The following is a 19,884-nucleotide window of genomic DNA, read 5'->3' on the forward strand; positions in this document are numbered from 1 at the left end:
GTAACCATTTTATTATATATGTATCTCATAACATCATGGTGTACACCTTAAATATACGCAATAAAATTTATTTTAAAATAAACAGGCTGTTACTCTGCATAGTGAGAGTTATAATAATGACAATATTGTATGGTTCTTGTGTTTATTAAATAAAATAATACATTTAAACTCCTGGCACAGAGCAAGTGCTTAAACAGAGATTACTTAATGTTATTATTCGTTTGCATCCCTTTGAGTTGATGTTTATCACGATAAAAATGTGATAAACCTTTACATTTCTTTTAACCTCCCAGCAAGGCTAATCGATGTATATTGTGCTCTCTCTCTTTCTTTCCCTTATGTTCTTCCCTTTCTCTTAAAAAAAAAAAAAAACCAGATTATAAGGACTATGGGGATTATTGGAGAGGAGACTATGAAGTAAACGGGGTAGATGGCTATGACTACAACCGCGACCAGTTGATTGAAGATGTGGAACGTACCTTTGAAGAGGTAAGCAAGGAACTGTACACAGAAACAGCTGTGGGGCAGTGTATGGGAAAGAGGGACAGCGACTAAAGGCATTCTGGCTCATTCTTAACACATTGGTCAGCCATTCCCAGGCCTCATAAAGTTATGGAATATTAGAGTTTGAAAAGATTTTAGAGAATAATAGGACAGTCCTACAGATGATCAGAATTGCTCTGCTTTCCTCCTTCTTTCAGTCACTGACCATTAATTACCAATAGAAAGACTATAGGAATGAAATATTATAAGAAGAAATGGTCCTTTAGCTTATAAGTAGGAATGATCTTCTTGAGCTACCTGGGGCTGGCACTGTCTTCCTGTGTTAGCAGAACTATAGACTTTGCTTCCTTCCTCAGGACAATTGATACTATTACTTTAAGCTAGTCTTCATAGGGAAGAGAGAGTTTTGTGAACAGAAATGTCCCACGGATGTTTTTCCTTCATTTTGGCCCCATGCCTCCCCTTTACCTGCACCTTCAAACTTCTAATGTGAGTTAACTTGTCACAGCCATAGTTTGGCAGAGCTATCAAAAATGGAAGTAAGATAAACAACTCCCCAAAAAGGAAATGGGGAGAAGACTTGAATAAGTACATCATCAAAGAAATGACACAAATGGCAAATAAGAAAATAAAAAGTTATTAGGGAAATGCAAATTAAAGCCATGATGAAAATCCCCTCCACACCCACCAGAATAGCTATGATTAAAAAGACGGACAATACCAAATATTGGGGAAAATGTGAGACGCTGGAGCCCTCTTACACTGCGGGAAGAAATGTAAAATGGGGCAGTCACTTTGGAAAACAGTTTGGCAATTTCTTAAAAAGTTAAGCACACACTTACCATGACTCTTAAGTTTCTGTGTGAAATAAATGAAAACATATATCCTTATCCATAGAAACACATACACAAATGTTCATGGCAGCAATATTCATAATAGCCCCAAACTGGAAAACTCAGCTGTCCTTCAACTAGTGAATGGATAAACAGACTCTGATATACTCAGAGTGGCCAGAGATAGGAGTGGAACTGACTACAAGAAACCTTTTGTGGTTATAGAAATGTTAAAAAACTAGATAGTGGTGATGGTTTCCCAGTAGTTTTATTGAAACTCATGGAACTACACTCTTGAAAATGGGTGAATTTTATAGTATGTAAATTATACCTCAAACTAAAACAAAGGAAGGAGGTAACAATCTTAAAAATGAATATATATTTTTTGCATCTGCTTTTATTTTGGGACCTGTGTTCTCCCAAGTATGTTTATCGACTTATGCAGTGGAGTTATCATCAATATCTAGGAAGAAGGAATACTTTTAAATTTTCCAGAAATTTGAGAGAAGAAGAATTATAATTTGGTGAAATTCTACTTGTTTAAAGAATCTCCTATTTCTAGTGTTGTTGAATGGAAATTAGAATTGGTTACTCTTGGTCTTAAACTTTCTTCCTGCGCTTTTCAGATTAAACCATTATATGAACATCTTCATGCCTATGTGAGGGCAAAGTTGATGAATGCCTACCCTTCCTATATTAGTCCAACTGGATGCCTTCCTGCTCATTTGCTTGGTAAGAAGCCCATGAATTCTTCATGTACTTGGCTCTTTGTTATTTCTAACAATAAAATTGCCTTTTTGAGTGAGCCTTAACATAAAACTTTTGAAAAATTCTGTAAGTGGTAACATTGTAGAAATCACATTTTGAAAGCATTTTCTTCAACCAAAAGTCTATTTTAAACAATTCTCTATTGTATTACTTTTTTATACATAAAGAGTTATTATTTTGGCTGCAATTCAAATGATAAAGGGGTTATTTAAGATAACTAGAGAAAGAATTACAGGCTCAAATGAGAGTGGAAATGGGGAAAATAATTTTTAGTATTTAAGTTGGTTGGCTAAGCTCTTAAGGTGGAATTTGAGATTTTAGTATCATATCATCAGAGGAAAAAAGCTTGGTTGGCTGGGGGTGGTTGGGGTAACAGAAAGGTATAGCTTGGGCGAAAGCTTCCTAACTTCATTCTGGACCTCACCAATTACTTTTGCTGAAAAGTGCTTGGCTTGGAATCGCATGAGTGAAGAATGAAAGTGACCATCTTCTCCTCTCCCACCGCAGCAACTGAGGCCAAATAAAATATAAATATTTGAAAATTTCATGCCATGCATACATAGCATTTCTACTGTAGTCAGACTAAGTTGCAGGAAGCTAATCTCCTTCACAGCCAAACCTTGTGTCTGTTAGCAGGAGAGAATGCGGAGAAAGGACCTGTGGAGACTTTTAACTCTAAAGTAATGTGGAAATCCTTTCTACAAAGTCAATGGCAAGCATTATTTAGTAATTCAGTTTCTGTTTAAACCTGTCTGGTGTGATGGGATAATTTCTTCATTCCAATGCAGACTAATTTACTGCTACCTGGAACCAATGTAACACAATTCTACCTGATGTGGAACTTAAGCAACACCCCTCTGATGACTTCCATTCGTTAGTCTTATTTCCATGCTATGAGGTTACCCAGAATGTCAATTCCTATTCTACAAGATGACCTTCCAGATATTCATAAAGAACCATCATATAAGATACAGCATAGTACTTGGTGCAATACATTTTAATGACTATTATTGTTATTGTCATGTTTACACTGTTTTCTTTTGTCAAGTTAAATATCTTATACATTATCGACCATTCCTTAAAACCTCACTTTTCTATAATTATTCTCATTTTGATGAACTGTACTTTGTCAATGTGCCTCCTCAATTATCATGCTCAGAGATGAACAGTTACTCCAGATGAGGTTTGACCAACATAAAGAAAGACATGGTACCATGACTACCTTTGTTCTAGACACTATACTTCTATTGATTTAGCTCAAGGTCACATTTATGCTTTAGAAGCCAGGCCATACTGTTTGTTGGCTCATTTTTGGTCTTTTAGATGTGCACTGTGCTTTAGCCTAATGCCACATATATGTTTTTATGATGGTTAAGTTTTTCTTTAAAATTTAAGCATAGGACTTCACATGTATCACTACTAAATTTTATCTTTTAAAATATAAGTTTATAGAGTTTTTTTTTTTTTTTTTTTTTTTCAGATGGAGTCTCGCTCTATCACCCAGGCTGGAGTGCAGTGGCTGATCTCAGCTCACCGCAACCTCTGCCTCCTGGGTTCAAGCGATTCTCCTGCCTCAGCCTCCCAAGTAGCTGGGATTACAGGCTCAAGCCTCCACGCCCAGCTAAGTTTTGTATTTTTAGTAGAGACAGGGCTTTGCCATGTCTCTACTATGTTGGCCAGGCTGGTCTCAAACTCCTGATCTCAAGGGATCTGCCTGCCTCAGCTCTGCAAAGTGCTGGGATTACAGGAGTATTCTTCATGAAGTTTGTTGCCCCATTTCTTTGGCACCAGGATTCTGGTCCTGCTCTTAGATTGACTTTTTCTAGATACATCTTCTTTTTCGTGGTCTCTGGCCTTGGAATACAACTTAACATTTGTTTGAGATGTTTACAAAGTCACCAAGTTAAGTACACGAATATAGGAATAAAAGTGGAATTTAGTTACCAGTTAGTAGAAGTTCCTGAATGATGATCTTATATGACCTCTTTTGAAGCCAACATTGGGAATTACTAACAGCTTAATTTGTAATATTTTGTACCATGGGTGGTGGATTACAGAAATCTCTTTCTAATTTACAGTATCAGTGATGGTCCATATATTTAATAAATTATGTCTACATTTCTGCTGCTTTGTCATATACTAACAGATTTTTTTTTAAAAATAGGTGATATGTGGGGTAGATTTTGGACAAATCTGTACTCTTTGACAGTTCCCTTTGGACAGAAACCAAACATAGATGTTACTGATGCAATGGTGAACCAGGTAGGAAAAAGAGCCCTTAAAAACTAAATCTAAATTCTCAACTTCATTTATTTTTATGTCATCCTTCTATTTTTATTTTTATGTGAAACCATGTAAATAAAAAATTTAAGCTAATTGAAATTTATTTCTTACATAGCTATATTTTCATGGAAAAACAGTTTACAATGGCCTCAGATACCTTGAATTGCAGGTGTAGTATTGATCTCATTGAAAGGTATTTAAAATGCAGATTACCTGAGTTTTCCGTTAAGCAGTAAGATGTAGAATTGTCAACTGGTTGGTATCACTCTTTCCAAAGTCTGTCATTGCTAAGTAACCAGCCAGAAATCTCTATGGATAGTAAAAACAAGAATATTATGAGGGGATTTTTGCATATTAAAAATTATTAGTGTTAAAAATATTACAAGAATCTTTAAAAACAATTTTAAGTAACACCTTTATTACTACTTTGGTTTAATTATTTAAATGTGCTGGGTTCCTCAAAACACAAGTAAGTACATAGCCCACAGAACCAATAAAGCAACTACACAGTCGAGACTACAAAGCAACCAGCTAACAACAGCATGACAGGAATGCTTCACCTAACAGATTGAGAGTGGCAAATTGGAGAGAAAAACAAAACCTAACCCTCTACTGTCTTTGAGACCCATCTCATGTGTAATGACTTGGGCTCAAAGTAAAGGGATGCAGAAAGATCTATCATGCAAATAGAAAACAAAAAAGAGCAGGGGTTGCTATTCTTGTATCAGATAAAACAGACTTTAAACTAACAACAGTAAAAAAGGACAAAGAGGGTCATTACATAATGATAAAGGGTTCAATTTAACAAGAAGACTTAACTATCCTAAATATATATGTACCCAACATTGGAGTACCCAGATTCATAAACATAGCACTTTTAGACCTAGGAAAAGACTTAGACATCCAGAAAATAATAGTGGGGGACTTCATCACCCCACTGACAGTGTTATACAGATCACTGAGGCAGAAAACTAACAAAGAAATTCTGGAAATTCTGGACTTAAACTTAACACTTGACCAATTGAACCTAAGAGACATCTATAGAATATTCCACCCAACAACTATGGAATATACATTATTCTCATCTGTATACGAAACATACTCTAAGACTGGCAACATGCTCAGTCATAAAGCAAGTCTCAATACATTCAAAAAATTAAAATTATACCAAGCATATTCTCAGACTGCAGTAGAATAAAAATAGAAATCAATACCAAGAGAAACTCTCAAAACCATGAAATAACCTGGAAACTAAACAACTTATTTCTGAATGACTTTTGAGTAAACAATGAAATTAAAGCAGATATCAAAAAATTCTTTGAAACAAATGAAAACAGAGACACAGCATACCAACAGCATATCTGGGATGTGGCAAAAGCAATGTTAAGAGGAATGTTTATAGTGCTAAATGCCTACATCAAGAACCTAGAAAGATATCAAATTAATAATCTAACACCACACTTTAAGGAACTAGGAAAACAAGAACAAACTAATTCCAAAGCTAGAAAAAAAGAGAAAACTAAAATCAGGGCAGAATTAATGAAATTGAGACCTAAAAAATCATACAAAGGATCAACAAAATGAAAAGCCAGTTTTTTAAAAGGATAAACAAGATGGAAAGACCTCTAGCTAGATTAACAGAGAAAGAGAGAAGATCCAAATAAGCACAATCAGAAATGACAAAGGTGACATTGCAACTGATCCCACAGAAATACAAAGGATCCTCAGAGACTATTACAAACACTTCTATGCACACGAACTAGAAAATCTAGGGAAAACAGATGAATTCCTGGAAACACACAACCTCCCAAGACTGAATCAGGAAGAAATTGAAACCCTGAACAGACCAATAATTAGTTCTGATATTGAATCAATAATTTAAAAACTTACCAACTAAAAAAACAAAAAAAGCCCTAGACCAGATAGATTCACAGCTGAATTCTACCAGATGTAAAAAAGAAAAGCTGGTACTAATTCTACTGAAACTATTCAAAAAAATTGAGGAGGAAGTTTTCCTCCCTAACTCTTCTATGTGACAAGTATCATCCTGATACCAAAATCTGGCAAAGACACATGGAAAAACAAACTACAGGCCAATATATTTGATGAATAGAGACACAAAAATCCTCAATAAAATACTAGCAAACTGAATCCAGCAGCACATCAAAAAGTTAATTCACCATAATCAAATAGGCTTTATTCCTGGGATGCAATGTTGGTTCAATATACGCAAATCAATAAATGTGATTCACCATATAAATAGAATTAAAAGCAAAAACCATATGATTATCTCAATAGATGCAGAAGCAGCATTTGATAAAATCTAACATCCTTTCATAATAAAAATCCTCAACAAACTAGGCATTGAAGGAACATACTTCAAAATAATAAGAGCCATCTATGACAAACCCACAGCCAACATCATACTGAATCAGCAGAAGCTAGAATCATTCCCTTTGAGAACTGGAAAAAGTCAAGGATGCCCACTTCATCACCCATATTCAACATAGTACTGGAAGTTCTAGCCAGAGCAATCATTTAAGAGAAAAAAACAAAAAGCATCCAAATAAGGAAAGAGGAAGTCAAATTAGCTCTCTTTGCTGATGATATGATTCTTTACCTAGAAAACTTTAAAGACTCCTAGATGTGATAAATGACTTCAGTAAGCGGGGGCATACAAAAATGAATGCACAGAAATCAGTAGCGTTTCTATATACCAAAAACTGAGAGCCAAATCAAGAACACAATCTCATTTACAATAGCCACAAAAATTAAAACATCTATGAATACATCTAATCAAAGAGATGAAAAATCTCTACAAAGAGAAGTACAAAAAACTGCTGAAAGAAATCATAGGTGACATAAACAAATGGAAAAACATCCCATGCTCATCGATTTGGAAGAATCAGTATCATTAAAATGGCTATACTGCTTAATGCAATCTACAGATTCAATGTTATTCTTATCAAGTTATCATTATTTTTCACAGAATTGGAAAAAGCTACTCAAAAATCCATATGGAACCAAAAAAGAGCCTGAATTGCCAAAGCAATCCTAAGCAAAAAGAACAAAGCCAGAGGCATCACAATACCTGACTTCAAACTATACTACAAGGCTACAGTAACCCAAACAACATGGTACTAGTACAAAAACAGACACATAGACCAATGGAACAGAATAGAGAACCCAGAAATAAAGCCACACACTTACAGCCATCTGATCTTTGACAAAGTCAACAAAAATAAGCAATGGGGAAAGGACTCCCTATTCAATAAATGGTGCTGGGAAAACTGGCTAACCATATATGGTTATGCAGCTTCACTTTTTATTCTGCAGTGGACTTTTCCCAGGAGTATGTTACGTATGCTAAAATGTTCATTGCATTGCTTCTTACAGATTTAAAACTATTAACAAGCAAAGGTTCAGCAATGCACAAATAGCAAATTATGGTGCAATTATCTGAGGAAATTTTATAAGGCAAATAGAAGTATAATTAGGTATTCTACTCAGAAATGTAGAATTTTAGTTGAATGAACAAAAATACATAATTTATAACTATAATACCATTTCATCAACAGAAGGGAACACAGATAATTTTTTTTTTTTTTTTTTTTTTTTTTTTTTTTTTTTTTTTTTTTTTTTTTTGAGATGGAGTCTCACTCTGTCGCCCAGGCTGGAGTGCAGTGGCGTGATCTCCGCTCACTGCAACCTCCGCCTCCCGAGTTCAAGTGATTCTCCTGCTTCAGCCTCCTAAATAGCTGGGACTACAGGTGCACACCACTATGCCCAGCTAATTTTTATTTTATTTTATTTTTTATTTTTAGTAGAGACGGGGTTTCACCATGTTGGCCAGGCTGGTGTCCAGCTCCTGACCTCGTGATCCACCCGCCTCAGCCTCCCAAAGTGCTGGGATTACAGGTGTGAGCCACCGCGCCTGGCCTGAGAATTTTTTAATTTAAATTTAAATTTTAAATTCAAGGAGTTCACGTGCAGGTTTGTTACAAGGGTATATTGCGTGATACTGACGTTTGGGCTTCTATTGGTCCTATCAACCAGATATGAACATAGTACTCAATAGGAAGGTTTTCAGGCCTTGCTGCTCTTCTCTCCCTCCCTCCTTTTGGAGTCCCCAGTGTCTATTGTTCCCATCTTTATGTCTATATATATCCAAGGTTAGCTTATAAGTGAGAACATGTGATACTTGGTTTTCTGTTTCTGCATTAATTTACTTAGGATGACAGTCTTCAGCTGCATCCATGTTGCTGCAAAAGACATAATTTCATTATTTTTATGGCTGTATAGTATTCCATGGTATATATGTACCACATTTTATTTATTTATTTCTTTGGGTTGATTCTTTGTCTTTGCTATTGTGAATAGTGCTACAATAAACACCTGAGTGCAGGTGTCTTTTTGGTAGGACAATTTATTTTCCTTTGGATATATACACAGTAACGGGATTGCTGGGTCGAATGGTAGTTCTATTTTTAGTCCTTTGAGAAATCTCCAAACTGCTTTCCATAGTGGATGATCTAATTTACATTCTCACCAACAGTGCGTAAGTGTTCCCTTTTCTCAGCAGCCTCGCCAACATGTTATTTTTTGACTTTTTAATAGTGGCCACTCTGACTGGTGTGAGATGGTATCTCATTATGGGTTTTGATTTGCATTTCTCTGATGTTTTGAAAATATTTTCTCCCATTCTGTAGGTTGTCTGTTCACTGCATTCTGTAGGTTGTCTGTTTACTGCAATTCTGAATGTGCTTATTTGGATCTTCGCTCTTTCTCTGTTAATCTAGCTAGAGGTCTTTCCATCTTGTTTATCCTTTTAAAAAACTGAATTTTTATTTTGTTGAACCTTTGTATGATTTTTTAAGTCTCAGTTTCATTAATTCTGCCCTGATTTTAGTTATCTCTTTTTTTCTAGCTTTGGAATTAGTTTGTTCTTGTTTTTCTAGTTCCTTAAAGTGTGGTGTTATATTATTAATTTGATATCTTTCTAGGTTCTTGATGTAGGCATTTAGCACTATAAACATTCCTCTTAACATTGCTTTTGCCACATCCCAGATATGTTGTTGGTATGCTGTGTCTCTGTTTCCATTTGTTTCAAATTGCTGTACAGCAGTTTTTTAGTTTAATTAGGTCTCACTTGTCAATTTTTGTTTCTGTTGCAATTAGTTTTGAAGACTTACAAATTCTTTGCCCATGCCAATGTCCAGAAGAGTTTTTCCTAGATTTTCTTCTGAGATTTTTATAGTTTGAGGTCTTGTATTTAGGTCTTTATTCCATCTTGAGTTAATTTTTGTATATGATGATTGGTAGGACTCTAGTTTCATTCTTCTGCATCATACTTCCATTTGCTCAGGTAAATGATTTGCCCAAAGTCACAAAGACAGTCATTGGCAACTAAGGATTGAACTCAGAACTCCTAATAATTTCAGCCTGGTTTTCTATTCATTCATTCATTGTTCATTCAACAGATGTTAACTGTATTTCCTAATCTACACTGTTTTGGTATAGGTTCATTCTACTTAAGAATGTCATACTCATCAATACCAATTGCCTGACAGTAAGTCCTTAATTTTTAAACCATCTATAGGCTCATATCCTGTTTCTTATTCCCAGGGCTGGCAAAGGAGAGAAACCAGACTTGACTGGTCTTTGGGATCAGAGGAAGTTTTCTGTTACTAAAAGTGATTCATAGACTAGCTGCCAATTACACAAACTTAGCTCGCCTAATGTAGGCCTTATCTCCTAAGCAGGCTTGGTCAGCTCCTGAGACTTGTTACCAGAAGAGTTTTCTGGGTGGCAGATGCCTACTGCTGCCTCTTTTTAGTCCCAGAACACTGTGAAAATTTGGACTTCATACAGATCATGAAGCCAAGGCCCAACTACCCATTGGCTGCTAGGCCACATCTGGGTCTTTTTGATTCCAAAAGCCTATGCCTTCAGGTCCACCTTATAGTTTATGTCTTCCACCAAGTCTAATACAGGGCCTTTCCCCTTGAAGGAGATCAATCAATGATTGTTGGCTTGAGTAGAAAAGTTGTGTTTTTACTTGGAATATAAAAAATAAAACCAAGAAAACGTTATCAATAATCATACTCAGTCTACTGTTCACATTTTCATGTACTACCTCATTAAGTTGCTCATATATTCTACTTTTTTACTTACTATTAAATTGTATTTTATAATATCAATTAAAATTCTCAGATTAAAAAATTTTACGGATACATACTAGGTATGTGGGATACATGAGATGTTTTGATACAGGCATGCAATATATAATAATCATATCATGGAGAATGGGGGCATCCACCCCCTTAAGCATTTTTCCTTTGAGTTACAAATGATCCAATTATACTCTTTTATTATTTTTAAATGTACAATTAAATTATTATTAACTATAGTCACCCTGTTGTGCTATCAAATAGTACACTTTATTTTGACAGGATCTCACTCTGTCACCCGGGCTGGAGTGCAGTGGCACGGTCTCAGCTCACTGCAACCTCTACCTCCTGGGTTCAAGCAATTCTCCCACCTCAGCCTCCCAAGTAGGTGGGATTACAGGTGTGCCCCTCCATGCCTGGCTAATTTTTGTATTTTTAGTAGAGACGGGGTTTTGCCATGTTGGCCGGGTTGGTCTCGAACTCCTGGTGTCAAGCAATCTGCCCGCCTTGGCCTCCCAAAGTGCTGAGCCACCACACACAGCCTCATTCTTTCTATTTTTTTGTACCAATTAACCATCCCAACCTGCCCCTGCCACCTTCCCACTACTCTTTCCAGCCTCTGGTAACCATCCTTCCACTCTGTATATCTATGAGTTCAATTCTTTTGGTTTTTTAGATCTCACAAATAAGTAAGAACATGTAATGTTTGTCTTTCTGTGCCTGGCTTATTTCACTTAATATAATGACCTTCAGTTCCATCTATGTTGTTGCAAATGACAGGATTTCATTTTTTTTATGGCTGAATAGTATTCCATTGTGTATGTGTACCACATTTTCTTTATCCATTCATCTATTGATGGACACTTAGGTTGTTTCCAAATCTTGGCTATTGTGAATAGTGCAACAAACATGCAAATAGTGCAACAAACATATCTGTTCAAAATACTGATTTCCTTTCTTTTGGGTATATACTTAGCAGTGGGATTGTTGGATCATATGGTAGCTCTATTTTTACTTTTCTGAGGAACCTCCAAACTGTTTTCCATAGTGGTTGTACTAACTTACATTCCTACCAACAGTGTAGGAGGGTTCCCTTTTCTCCACACCCTCACCAGCATTTGTTATTGCCTGTCTTTTGGATCTAAACCAAAACATTTTTCATAAATATAATTTGGGTGGCTGCACATTATTCTGTTTTTCAAAGGTATCATTATTTAACCATTCTGATGGTCGTTTCAACTTTTTTCTGTATTAAAAGTAATTCTCAGTGTAATTGTTGAATCTAATTTCTGATAATTTTTTAGGTTAGTTCCTTAGAGGCAGCATTACTGAGACAAAGAAAAAAATTTCAAATGCTATCCATATGTGTTATCAAATTGCCTTTTGGAAAGGTTATGCCAGTGTATATATCCAACAGAAATAATGCTGCTATTTTAAAAATTACATTAGCACTTTTTCCATTTAAAAATTTTATTGTAAATTGACAATTTATTATTGTCAATTTATATATTTATGGGGTACAAGGTGATTTCATGATTTATGAATACAATGAAAAATAGTTAAATAAAGCTAATTAACATATCAATTACTTAACATACTTTTTTTTGCAGTGAGAACATTTGAAACTTACTCTCTTAGCAATTTCAAAATGTACAGTGTTCTATTATTAACTATATTTACTATGCTGTGCAATAGATCTCAAAAAAATAAAACCAACTTATTCATCCTGTTTGAGACTTCGTACGCTTTGACCATCATCTCCCCATTGCCCCCACCCCATAGCCTCTGTAACCACCATTCTACTCTCTGCTTCTACCAGTTCCATTGTTTTAGATTCCACGCATAAGTGAGAACATGTGGTGTTTGTTTTTCTGTGCCTGGCTTATTTAATTTAAGAATGCGGTTGTTTTGATGCTGGAATTAATACTGTTCTCTTTTCCCAGGCCTGGAATGCACAGAGAATATTCAAGGAGGCCGAGAAGTTCTTTGTATCTGTTGGTCTTCCTAATATGACTCAAGGATTCTGGGAAAATTCCATGCTAACTGATCCAGGAAATGTTCAGAAAGTAGTCTGCCACCCCACAGCTTGGGACCTGGGGAAGGGCGACTTCAGGTAGTGGGGCTGATACTTACACAACTGATACTAAATGGGAGACAACAGAGGCAGGCTGAAGTTTAACTTGAATTCTTTCTCTGCTTTTCTGAGCACAGAAAAGATAAGTTAACTCTCCTTGAACTAAGGCTGGGAGTCCAGGAGAGCACATTTGGGTTTTCCCAGGAAAAGAGGATTGCCAGCAGGCTCTAACTTGAACCTTTGGACCATCTGCTTTCTTTGAAATATTATGCATCCATTGGCATTGTATGGTAATGGGAATGGTTGCATCCGTATCAGGAAAGATTTGGTGCTAAGATTTTTGGAAGATGGACATGTGAATCACACATTGATCTTCCACTCTTGTGAGTGAGACAGAATAGGTGAATAAATAAGCTTGGATCGAAGGGAGAAAGTAGTACATGTCGTAAGAGAGACACAGGACATGCCTTATGGAGAATCAGAAGAAAACTGACCACACTTGCAATAGGAGATAGGATCAGACCGTGCTTTACAAGTGGAATTTGAATTAGGTTTGGAAAGACAAGAAGGATTCAGATACACAGAGTTGGGAGGAGGACCCAAGCTGTGAGAACAGCAGGATCAAATACAGAGAGGCAGGACCTGACCTGTGTATTGAAGTCGGCAAGTTAGGCTAGAATGAGAAATAAGTTAAGGAGGGTTTGTGTAATGTGGCAGAATGAGCACAGGCTTCAGAATCCTAGGTGTGTCACTTAATGACTATGCAACCTTGGACAAGGTCTTTAACTTTCTTTGGTTTCGGTTTCCTTATTTTATAAAGTAGAATAGTAACTCCCAGGTTGCAGGCTTGTGAGAGCCTTAGGTTGGATTCCTTAGCTTGAAAAGGAGATCGTTTCACAAATGCTTCATTGAGGAGAGCTCTGAGGCAGAGGGGAATGAGGGAAGCAGGCTGGGACAAAGGAGGGAGGTAAGGAAGGATGTGATCTTTACTGGAAACTCAGCCTCAGCCTTATCCCGTGAAGTTCTTTGGAGCATAACTTGAGCCACAGACTAGGCCATACCTCAAGACAAGGGGACTAGCCTTTTATATTAGGTAGTCTTTGACTGTGGACTGCCCCAGAGTATGGGGGAGCATAACCCCCATTTGGTCAAAGGCAGTGAAGGGAGCAGCTGTTGGCCCTTATCAGCTGTGACTCAGGCAGCTAGGAGATGGTGGATAAAATCTCGGCAGGTCCCCACCAGCATTGACTAGGATAGGGATTGGATCTACAATCCTTTTCTGTAAAGGGCCAGAGAGTAAATAGTTTAAACTTTGCAGATCGCTGTTGCAACTACTCAGCTCTGCCCTTGTGACATGAAAGCAGCCATAGACAATACACAAACAAATGGATGTGGCTGTGTGCCAAAAAAAATTTATTTATAAAAACAGATGGTTGGCCAGCAGGCCATAGTTTACTGATGCCAGTGAGGCTTAAAAATGAGAAAGTATAAGTAAGTTTTCAAGCACAGAATCTTACATACAGTAGGCAGTAAATATATAGTAGTTATTTTTATAATTATTTCAGAAGAGAATAGAGAGAAACCAAATTAGAAAAGTAGGTTGAGGTTGTGAAAAGAAAGTAGATTTACTGAGCATAAGATGAATACATAATTGAATATTTCCTTACCTTCCCCCTTTCTCTTGCAATGCGTGGATTACCATGCCCTCCCATTATCCCCTCCAGCTCACTTTTCTCCTATAAATATTGAAGCCCTCAAAATTATTTTTGGAGAAAGGCACAAACCACAGACTGTTTCTATAAATTCTGTGTTCTTTTCTTCTGGGCATGTTCTTAACCTTGGCAAAATAAACTTGTGAATTGATTGAGACCTATCTCAAATAGTTTTTGGTTTACAGGGTCATGTTGGTGTATAAAAGGTGGCTGAGTCTATTCTTGAGCAATGAGGAGGCCTCACAGGATATTGGAGGGGGTGGTGACATGATCCAAGTGGTATGAAATAAATTTGGGAACCTACTGAATAATGACCCCTACACCCACCTGAATGAAAATGCTCTTGCTAAGTTAAAAAGGACCACCATCTCATTGCCAAATGCAGTTCTTATCCCATTGGGCTATAGCAGCATTAGACAAGATTTACGAGTTGTCTTTCAAATGCTTTTTTTTTTTTTTTTTTACCAACTTCCACATTGTCATACTTTTCCAGATTTCCTTGAACCTCTCTGACTGTACTTTCTCCATCTCCTCTGAATAATCTTCCTCTCCCTACTCCTTAGGTACTTGGACCTTCTATAGGTTTATCTTTGGTCCTCTTTTCTTGCACTCTATCCCTGCTCCATGGCCCATCATATCTACTTCCCAACTTACATGCTAATGATTCCCAAGTTTCAATTTGCAGCCCCTTCTACTATTTCTCTATCCTGGCAATACCAAACAGCTTGCAGTGTCCTGAATGGCACGTTTCCATCCCTCTGCCCCTAAGCCTTTCTCATTGAGCACTAGGAACGTCAAGTTCTGTGCCTTCTCCCGGGCAAACTCCTGCACATTGATTAAGGTCCAAATTGCTCATTGCATCCTCAGTCATGCCCTTCTTGGTGCTTCTAGAGGACTGTGCCTATGTTCACTCATTTTTATGCTCAAGGCTGTGTGTACTGATCATTTATAGAGTACTTGCCTCAGAGTTCTTGTAGCAGAGAACTCTGCTTCTCTGTCTTCCTGGTAGTCTATGAGCAAGAGAACAGGATTCAGCAGTGCCTATTGCTTTATATTGAGCAACTAGTACTGTTTCTAGGACATAAAAGGTGGGTACTCAAGATTCACTGGTGAGGCCGGGCGCGGTGGCTCAAGCCTGTAATCCCAGCACTTTGGGAGGCCAAGACGGGCGGATCACGAGGTCAGGAGATCGAGACCATCCTGGCTAACACGGTGAAACCCCGTCTCTACTAAAAAATACAAAAAACTAGCCGGGTGAGGCGGCGGGCGCCTGTAGTCCCAGCTACTTGGGAGGCTGAGGCAGGAGAATGGCCTGAACCCGGGAGGCGGAGCTTGCAGTGAGCTGAGATCCGGCCACTGCACTCCAGCCTGGGCAACAGAGCAAGACTCCGTCTCAAAAAAAAAAAAAAAAGATTCACTGGTGAATAAATCTTGGAAAGATGATTCATGCTACCAAAACCCCATACAACTCCACTGTAATTGTTAAATGAAAGTCGGTGAGATTCATTTTCATCTTGTCCATTTTCATGCAGGATCATTATGTGCACAAAGGTGACAATGGACGACTTCCTGACAGCTCATCATGAGATGGGGCATATCCAATATGATATGGCATATGCTGCACAACCTTTTCTGCTAAGAAATGGAGCTAATGAAGGATTCCATGAAGCTGTTGGGGAAATCATGTCACTTTCTGCAGCCACACCTAAGCATTTAAAATCCATTGGTCTTCTGTCACCTGATTTTCAAGAAGACAATGGTATGGACATTTTCTCATGGGTTGTTTTGGAGGTTCTTTAATCTGACACGGGCAAAGGTATCTAATCTCTTATGTAGGAAATATTTACTTTTTGCGGCATAAGGTATAAGGTATTTACGGCTAACTGGAAATTACTACTGGTGAAAAATTTTAAGTATATATCAGAACATGTCAACTTTCGGTTTTGTATTATTGAAAAGGGAATAAGAGAGGTAACTGAATGAATGGACTTGGGATCCTGTGAAACATCTAACAGAGTTTGTTTTTTTTTTTTCTTAAAGATGATGAAACAGTCTCACAGAACTGAAATGGCTTGTCCAGTTAGTGTCTGCATTCTAACTAGACCCCTCTGGTTGTAGGTAAAAACTTCCCAAAACTTTAGAGTTGGAATAGATTCTAAAAACCATTCTATAGAGAAGTAAACTGAAGACAAGAGAGGGAAAGTAGCCTGAAGTCAAAACGCAATGTAGTGGCGGAACCAAAACAAGAACCTTAATCTGAAGCCTTTTCCATAATACTATGCAAAGCAAAGTATAGCTTTAAATTTTTGAATTCTTAAAGAACAGGTGGTTTAATATCAACATTAGAAGGGATTGAAACATTTTGTTCATCCTGCTGAAGCGTGAATTTCCCCTGTAACACCCCCTTAAATCTGTGCTATCCTTCAACATTTCTGCCTGAGGCAGCCCATTTCCTTTTAGATGGCTTGGACTTGATGGAACATGACAAATGTTCAGGAGATGGAATTTCTTCAGTGAGGATGCCATGGCTTTTGCTTCTTCCTCACAAAAGGAGGACAAATAAAGCCTAATACCTTCTTCTCTTCCATGTATTCTCTCCTCTAATTTTAGTTATTTGTGACATAAGGATCAGTTCCTCTGTCTGGAGCATTTGGTCGATGAGATCAAGGTCATGAGCTCCGTCCTTGAGTAGACAATTCACTTTGCCTTGATCTCTGGTTCCAGATCCTTGGTGATCCCCCAAGGGCCTGGGAGTAGGCCAGCGTAAAGCCTGTCATCATGTTTGAAATAGTTACTGTAAGCATAGTCCTAGTGGCTTACAGACCAGTAGCAGCATCCTCCCATGAAGAGAGTAACCAAGGTAGTTAACAGTAACCACACCTGCTTCCTAATTTTAAAATATCATTAATTCAAGTCAATGAACAGATATTTTATCATTTTAAAATATTCCCTGACAGCAGGTAAAAATGGTTGATGGCTGTTTCTTCAGATGGTATTAGATCAGTGAGGGAATAATCCGTGCAACAAGCCCTGTGACATGAGTTTGCCTACGTAACCAACCTGCACACATAGCCCTGAACCTAAAATAAAAGTCTTTCTTCTTTAAAGATGGTATTAGACATCATGAAACCACTGGTTTGCAAAACTCCTGCTTTTTTTCTTGACTCTGCCCCAATTGGTGAATAATGTTAAATAAATTCCTTTATTCCTTCCATTCCTCCCTCCCTCTTTCTCTTTCTTTCTTCTTCCAAACATATTTATTGAGCACATACTGTGTGCAGGACATTTTTCTAGACACTAGAGACACAGTGATGTGAAAAGTAGGTAACATCCCCTGCTTACATTTCAATACATTTCCTTTGTACACTAGAGATGAACTCCGCTGCCTCTTTATGTCACTGATAAAGGATAAAGTGAAATAACATGATTTGTTAAAGCCTTTTAAATTCTTGGTAAGGAAGATATCCTTATATTTAAAGTACATTGTACTTTCCACCATCCAGTGGATAGTGCCCTCCTGGGGGGCTCTTTTATTTCCCCTCCCTGATTTACAGGCTTTTCACTGAATCTGTTTAGCATTTGTTTATTTAACAAAGACTCACAGAAGGCATCACATAGCAGACGTGGGACTAGGTTATACAGTCTTAAATGAGACATTAACAGTCACTGACTTCATGGAGCTTTCCAGAATAAACAGTGTGACTGGGAAAGTGGATGAAATAGCTCTAATGAACTCTGATAAGAGGTATTTAAGGGAGGAAACCGAAACTAATGAAGAAAATGAGGATTAGAAGTAACTTTGGGTTTTTATTTACCTGTTCTGTTTCAGGGCTTCAACTTACTCCAAATCCCTTAGCTGAGAAAATAAATATATACATATTATTATGTATACTGTCAATTTTTCCCATGTATCCTTATAGTAAGTATATCTTGAGGAATAATATTTTGAGGTTAGGAAAATTATCTTTAACACCAAACATCCACTGTCATCTTCATCGTAATATTTATCAGTTTCCATTCTACTTTCAGAAACAGAAATAAACTTCCTGCTCAAACAAGCACTCACGATTGTTGGGACTCTGCCATTTACTTACATGTTAGAGAAGTGGAGGTGGATGGTCTTTAAAGGTGAAATTCCCAAAGACCAGTGGATGAAAAAGTGGTGGGAGATGAAGTAAGTCAATGAATATGTAATCAGTAAAATGTTTCTAATGAGTTTGCTGTGTATTTAAAAGCATTTGACTGGCGTGTACACACACACACACACACACACACACACACACACAGAGAGAGGCACACATTAACTAACTCCTTTTGGTATTTTTAGTTTGTTATATTTTATATTTTAGTCTCCATTTGGATGCCATCTCCTCAGATAAAATTTCCTTGGGTCAGGTGACACTACTTCATACTCTATATTCTTAAGTATTGGCTTACTCATTAAACTATGATATTATGTTGAAAGTGATCAATTTATCCATTTTACATACTCTTTTATCCAGCCTTTTAAACAAAATGGTGACCCCACATTTTAGGCAAAGCACTGGGGATACAATGCTAATAATTTCAGGTATGGTCCTCAACCTGAAAAAACATTTAGTTTATGGCAGGGTGTGGAAAATTAAACCACTGCAATGTGTAGTGTTGTGATGGAAGGGTACAGGGTCCGTTAATGTCCAGGGGAGATCCAAAGCCCATCTGGGGGTGTCAGATGAGGAGAGGCACTTAAACCCTGAGAAAGATGTAGGTGTATAGCGGGAACACAGAGAATTCCAAGCTAGAGAGAATCTGACACATTTGGGCAACAGTGACCATTTCCATAGTTGTAGCACTACATTACTCATTGCTGTGTCACAAGTGCCTCACACTGTGCCTGTCACATGCAACTATGAAATAAATAGGTTTTTGGATGAAGGAATTTTAAGAGAAAAAGAAAAGGAAAAAAAGAAAGGAGAGAGGGAGGGAGAGAATGGAAAAAAGAAAGAAATCTATCTTCTTTTTACCATCTTAGACCCTCGTCAATTATTTCTTTCTTTGTTTTTCTTATATTTTCTTTTTGAAGTGAAGATCTCATGTGTAACAAGCAGTTCCACATGCACAGGTTTAAAACAGTACACTTCTTCTGTCAAGATTCTCTCTGTTAACATACATCTTACGTGGGAGGAAATATGCAGCACCTATAAGAACTGTTTCTAGTATTTAAATATTACTGAAGTTGTGTCTACAGTGATCCTGCAGTTTTAAAGGAAAAATGTATTCCATTTAATCAAGGTCAAATACATGATTTTGCTACCTTTTTTTCTGGCTAGATTAATCTTTTGATCCCTCTTAGCTTATTTTAAAGGCACATGGAATCAGATCCTTAGAGTGATTCATTAATGCATCAATTGTTCCTTTGTTCAATAAATATAAATGAATTCTTTCCGCAGTGACAGGCACCATGTTTGACACTGGAATTAGAGAGAAGACCAAGACACAGCCCCACCCTCTAGGTACTCAAGTCTCTAGGGCAAGAAGTTACTATAGGTGATTAACAACAA

The 19,884-nt window shown here is 37.3% G+C and overlaps 1 protein-coding gene across 1 annotated transcript in view; it reads left to right on the forward strand.

Moving 5' to 3' along the window:
- ACE2 (angiotensin I converting enzyme 2) overlaps window positions 1-19,884 on the forward strand; it is a 46,681-nt gene that overhangs the window by 13,154 nt on the left and 13,643 nt on the right. Inside the window, exons 6-11 of the mRNA XM_011995533.1 lie at window positions 377-489; window positions 1,964-2,069; window positions 4,270-4,367; window positions 12,502-12,671; window positions 15,877-16,103; window positions 18,374-18,518. Of these exons, the coding sequence (XP_011850923.1) occupies window positions 377-489; window positions 1,964-2,069; window positions 4,270-4,367; window positions 12,502-12,671; window positions 15,877-16,103; window positions 18,374-18,518 (859 nt within the window). The remainder of the gene's footprint in view (window positions 1-376; window positions 490-1,963; window positions 2,070-4,269; window positions 4,368-12,501; window positions 12,672-15,876; window positions 16,104-18,373; window positions 18,519-19,884) is intronic.

Source organism: Mandrillus leucophaeus, unplaced genomic scaffold (genome assembly GCF_000951045.1).
Source record: "Mandrillus leucophaeus isolate KB7577 unplaced genomic scaffold, Mleu.le_1.0 Scaffold490, whole genome shotgun sequence".
In the NCBI taxonomy this organism is placed as follows: Eukaryota; Metazoa; Chordata; class Mammalia; order Primates; family Cercopithecidae; genus Mandrillus; species Mandrillus leucophaeus.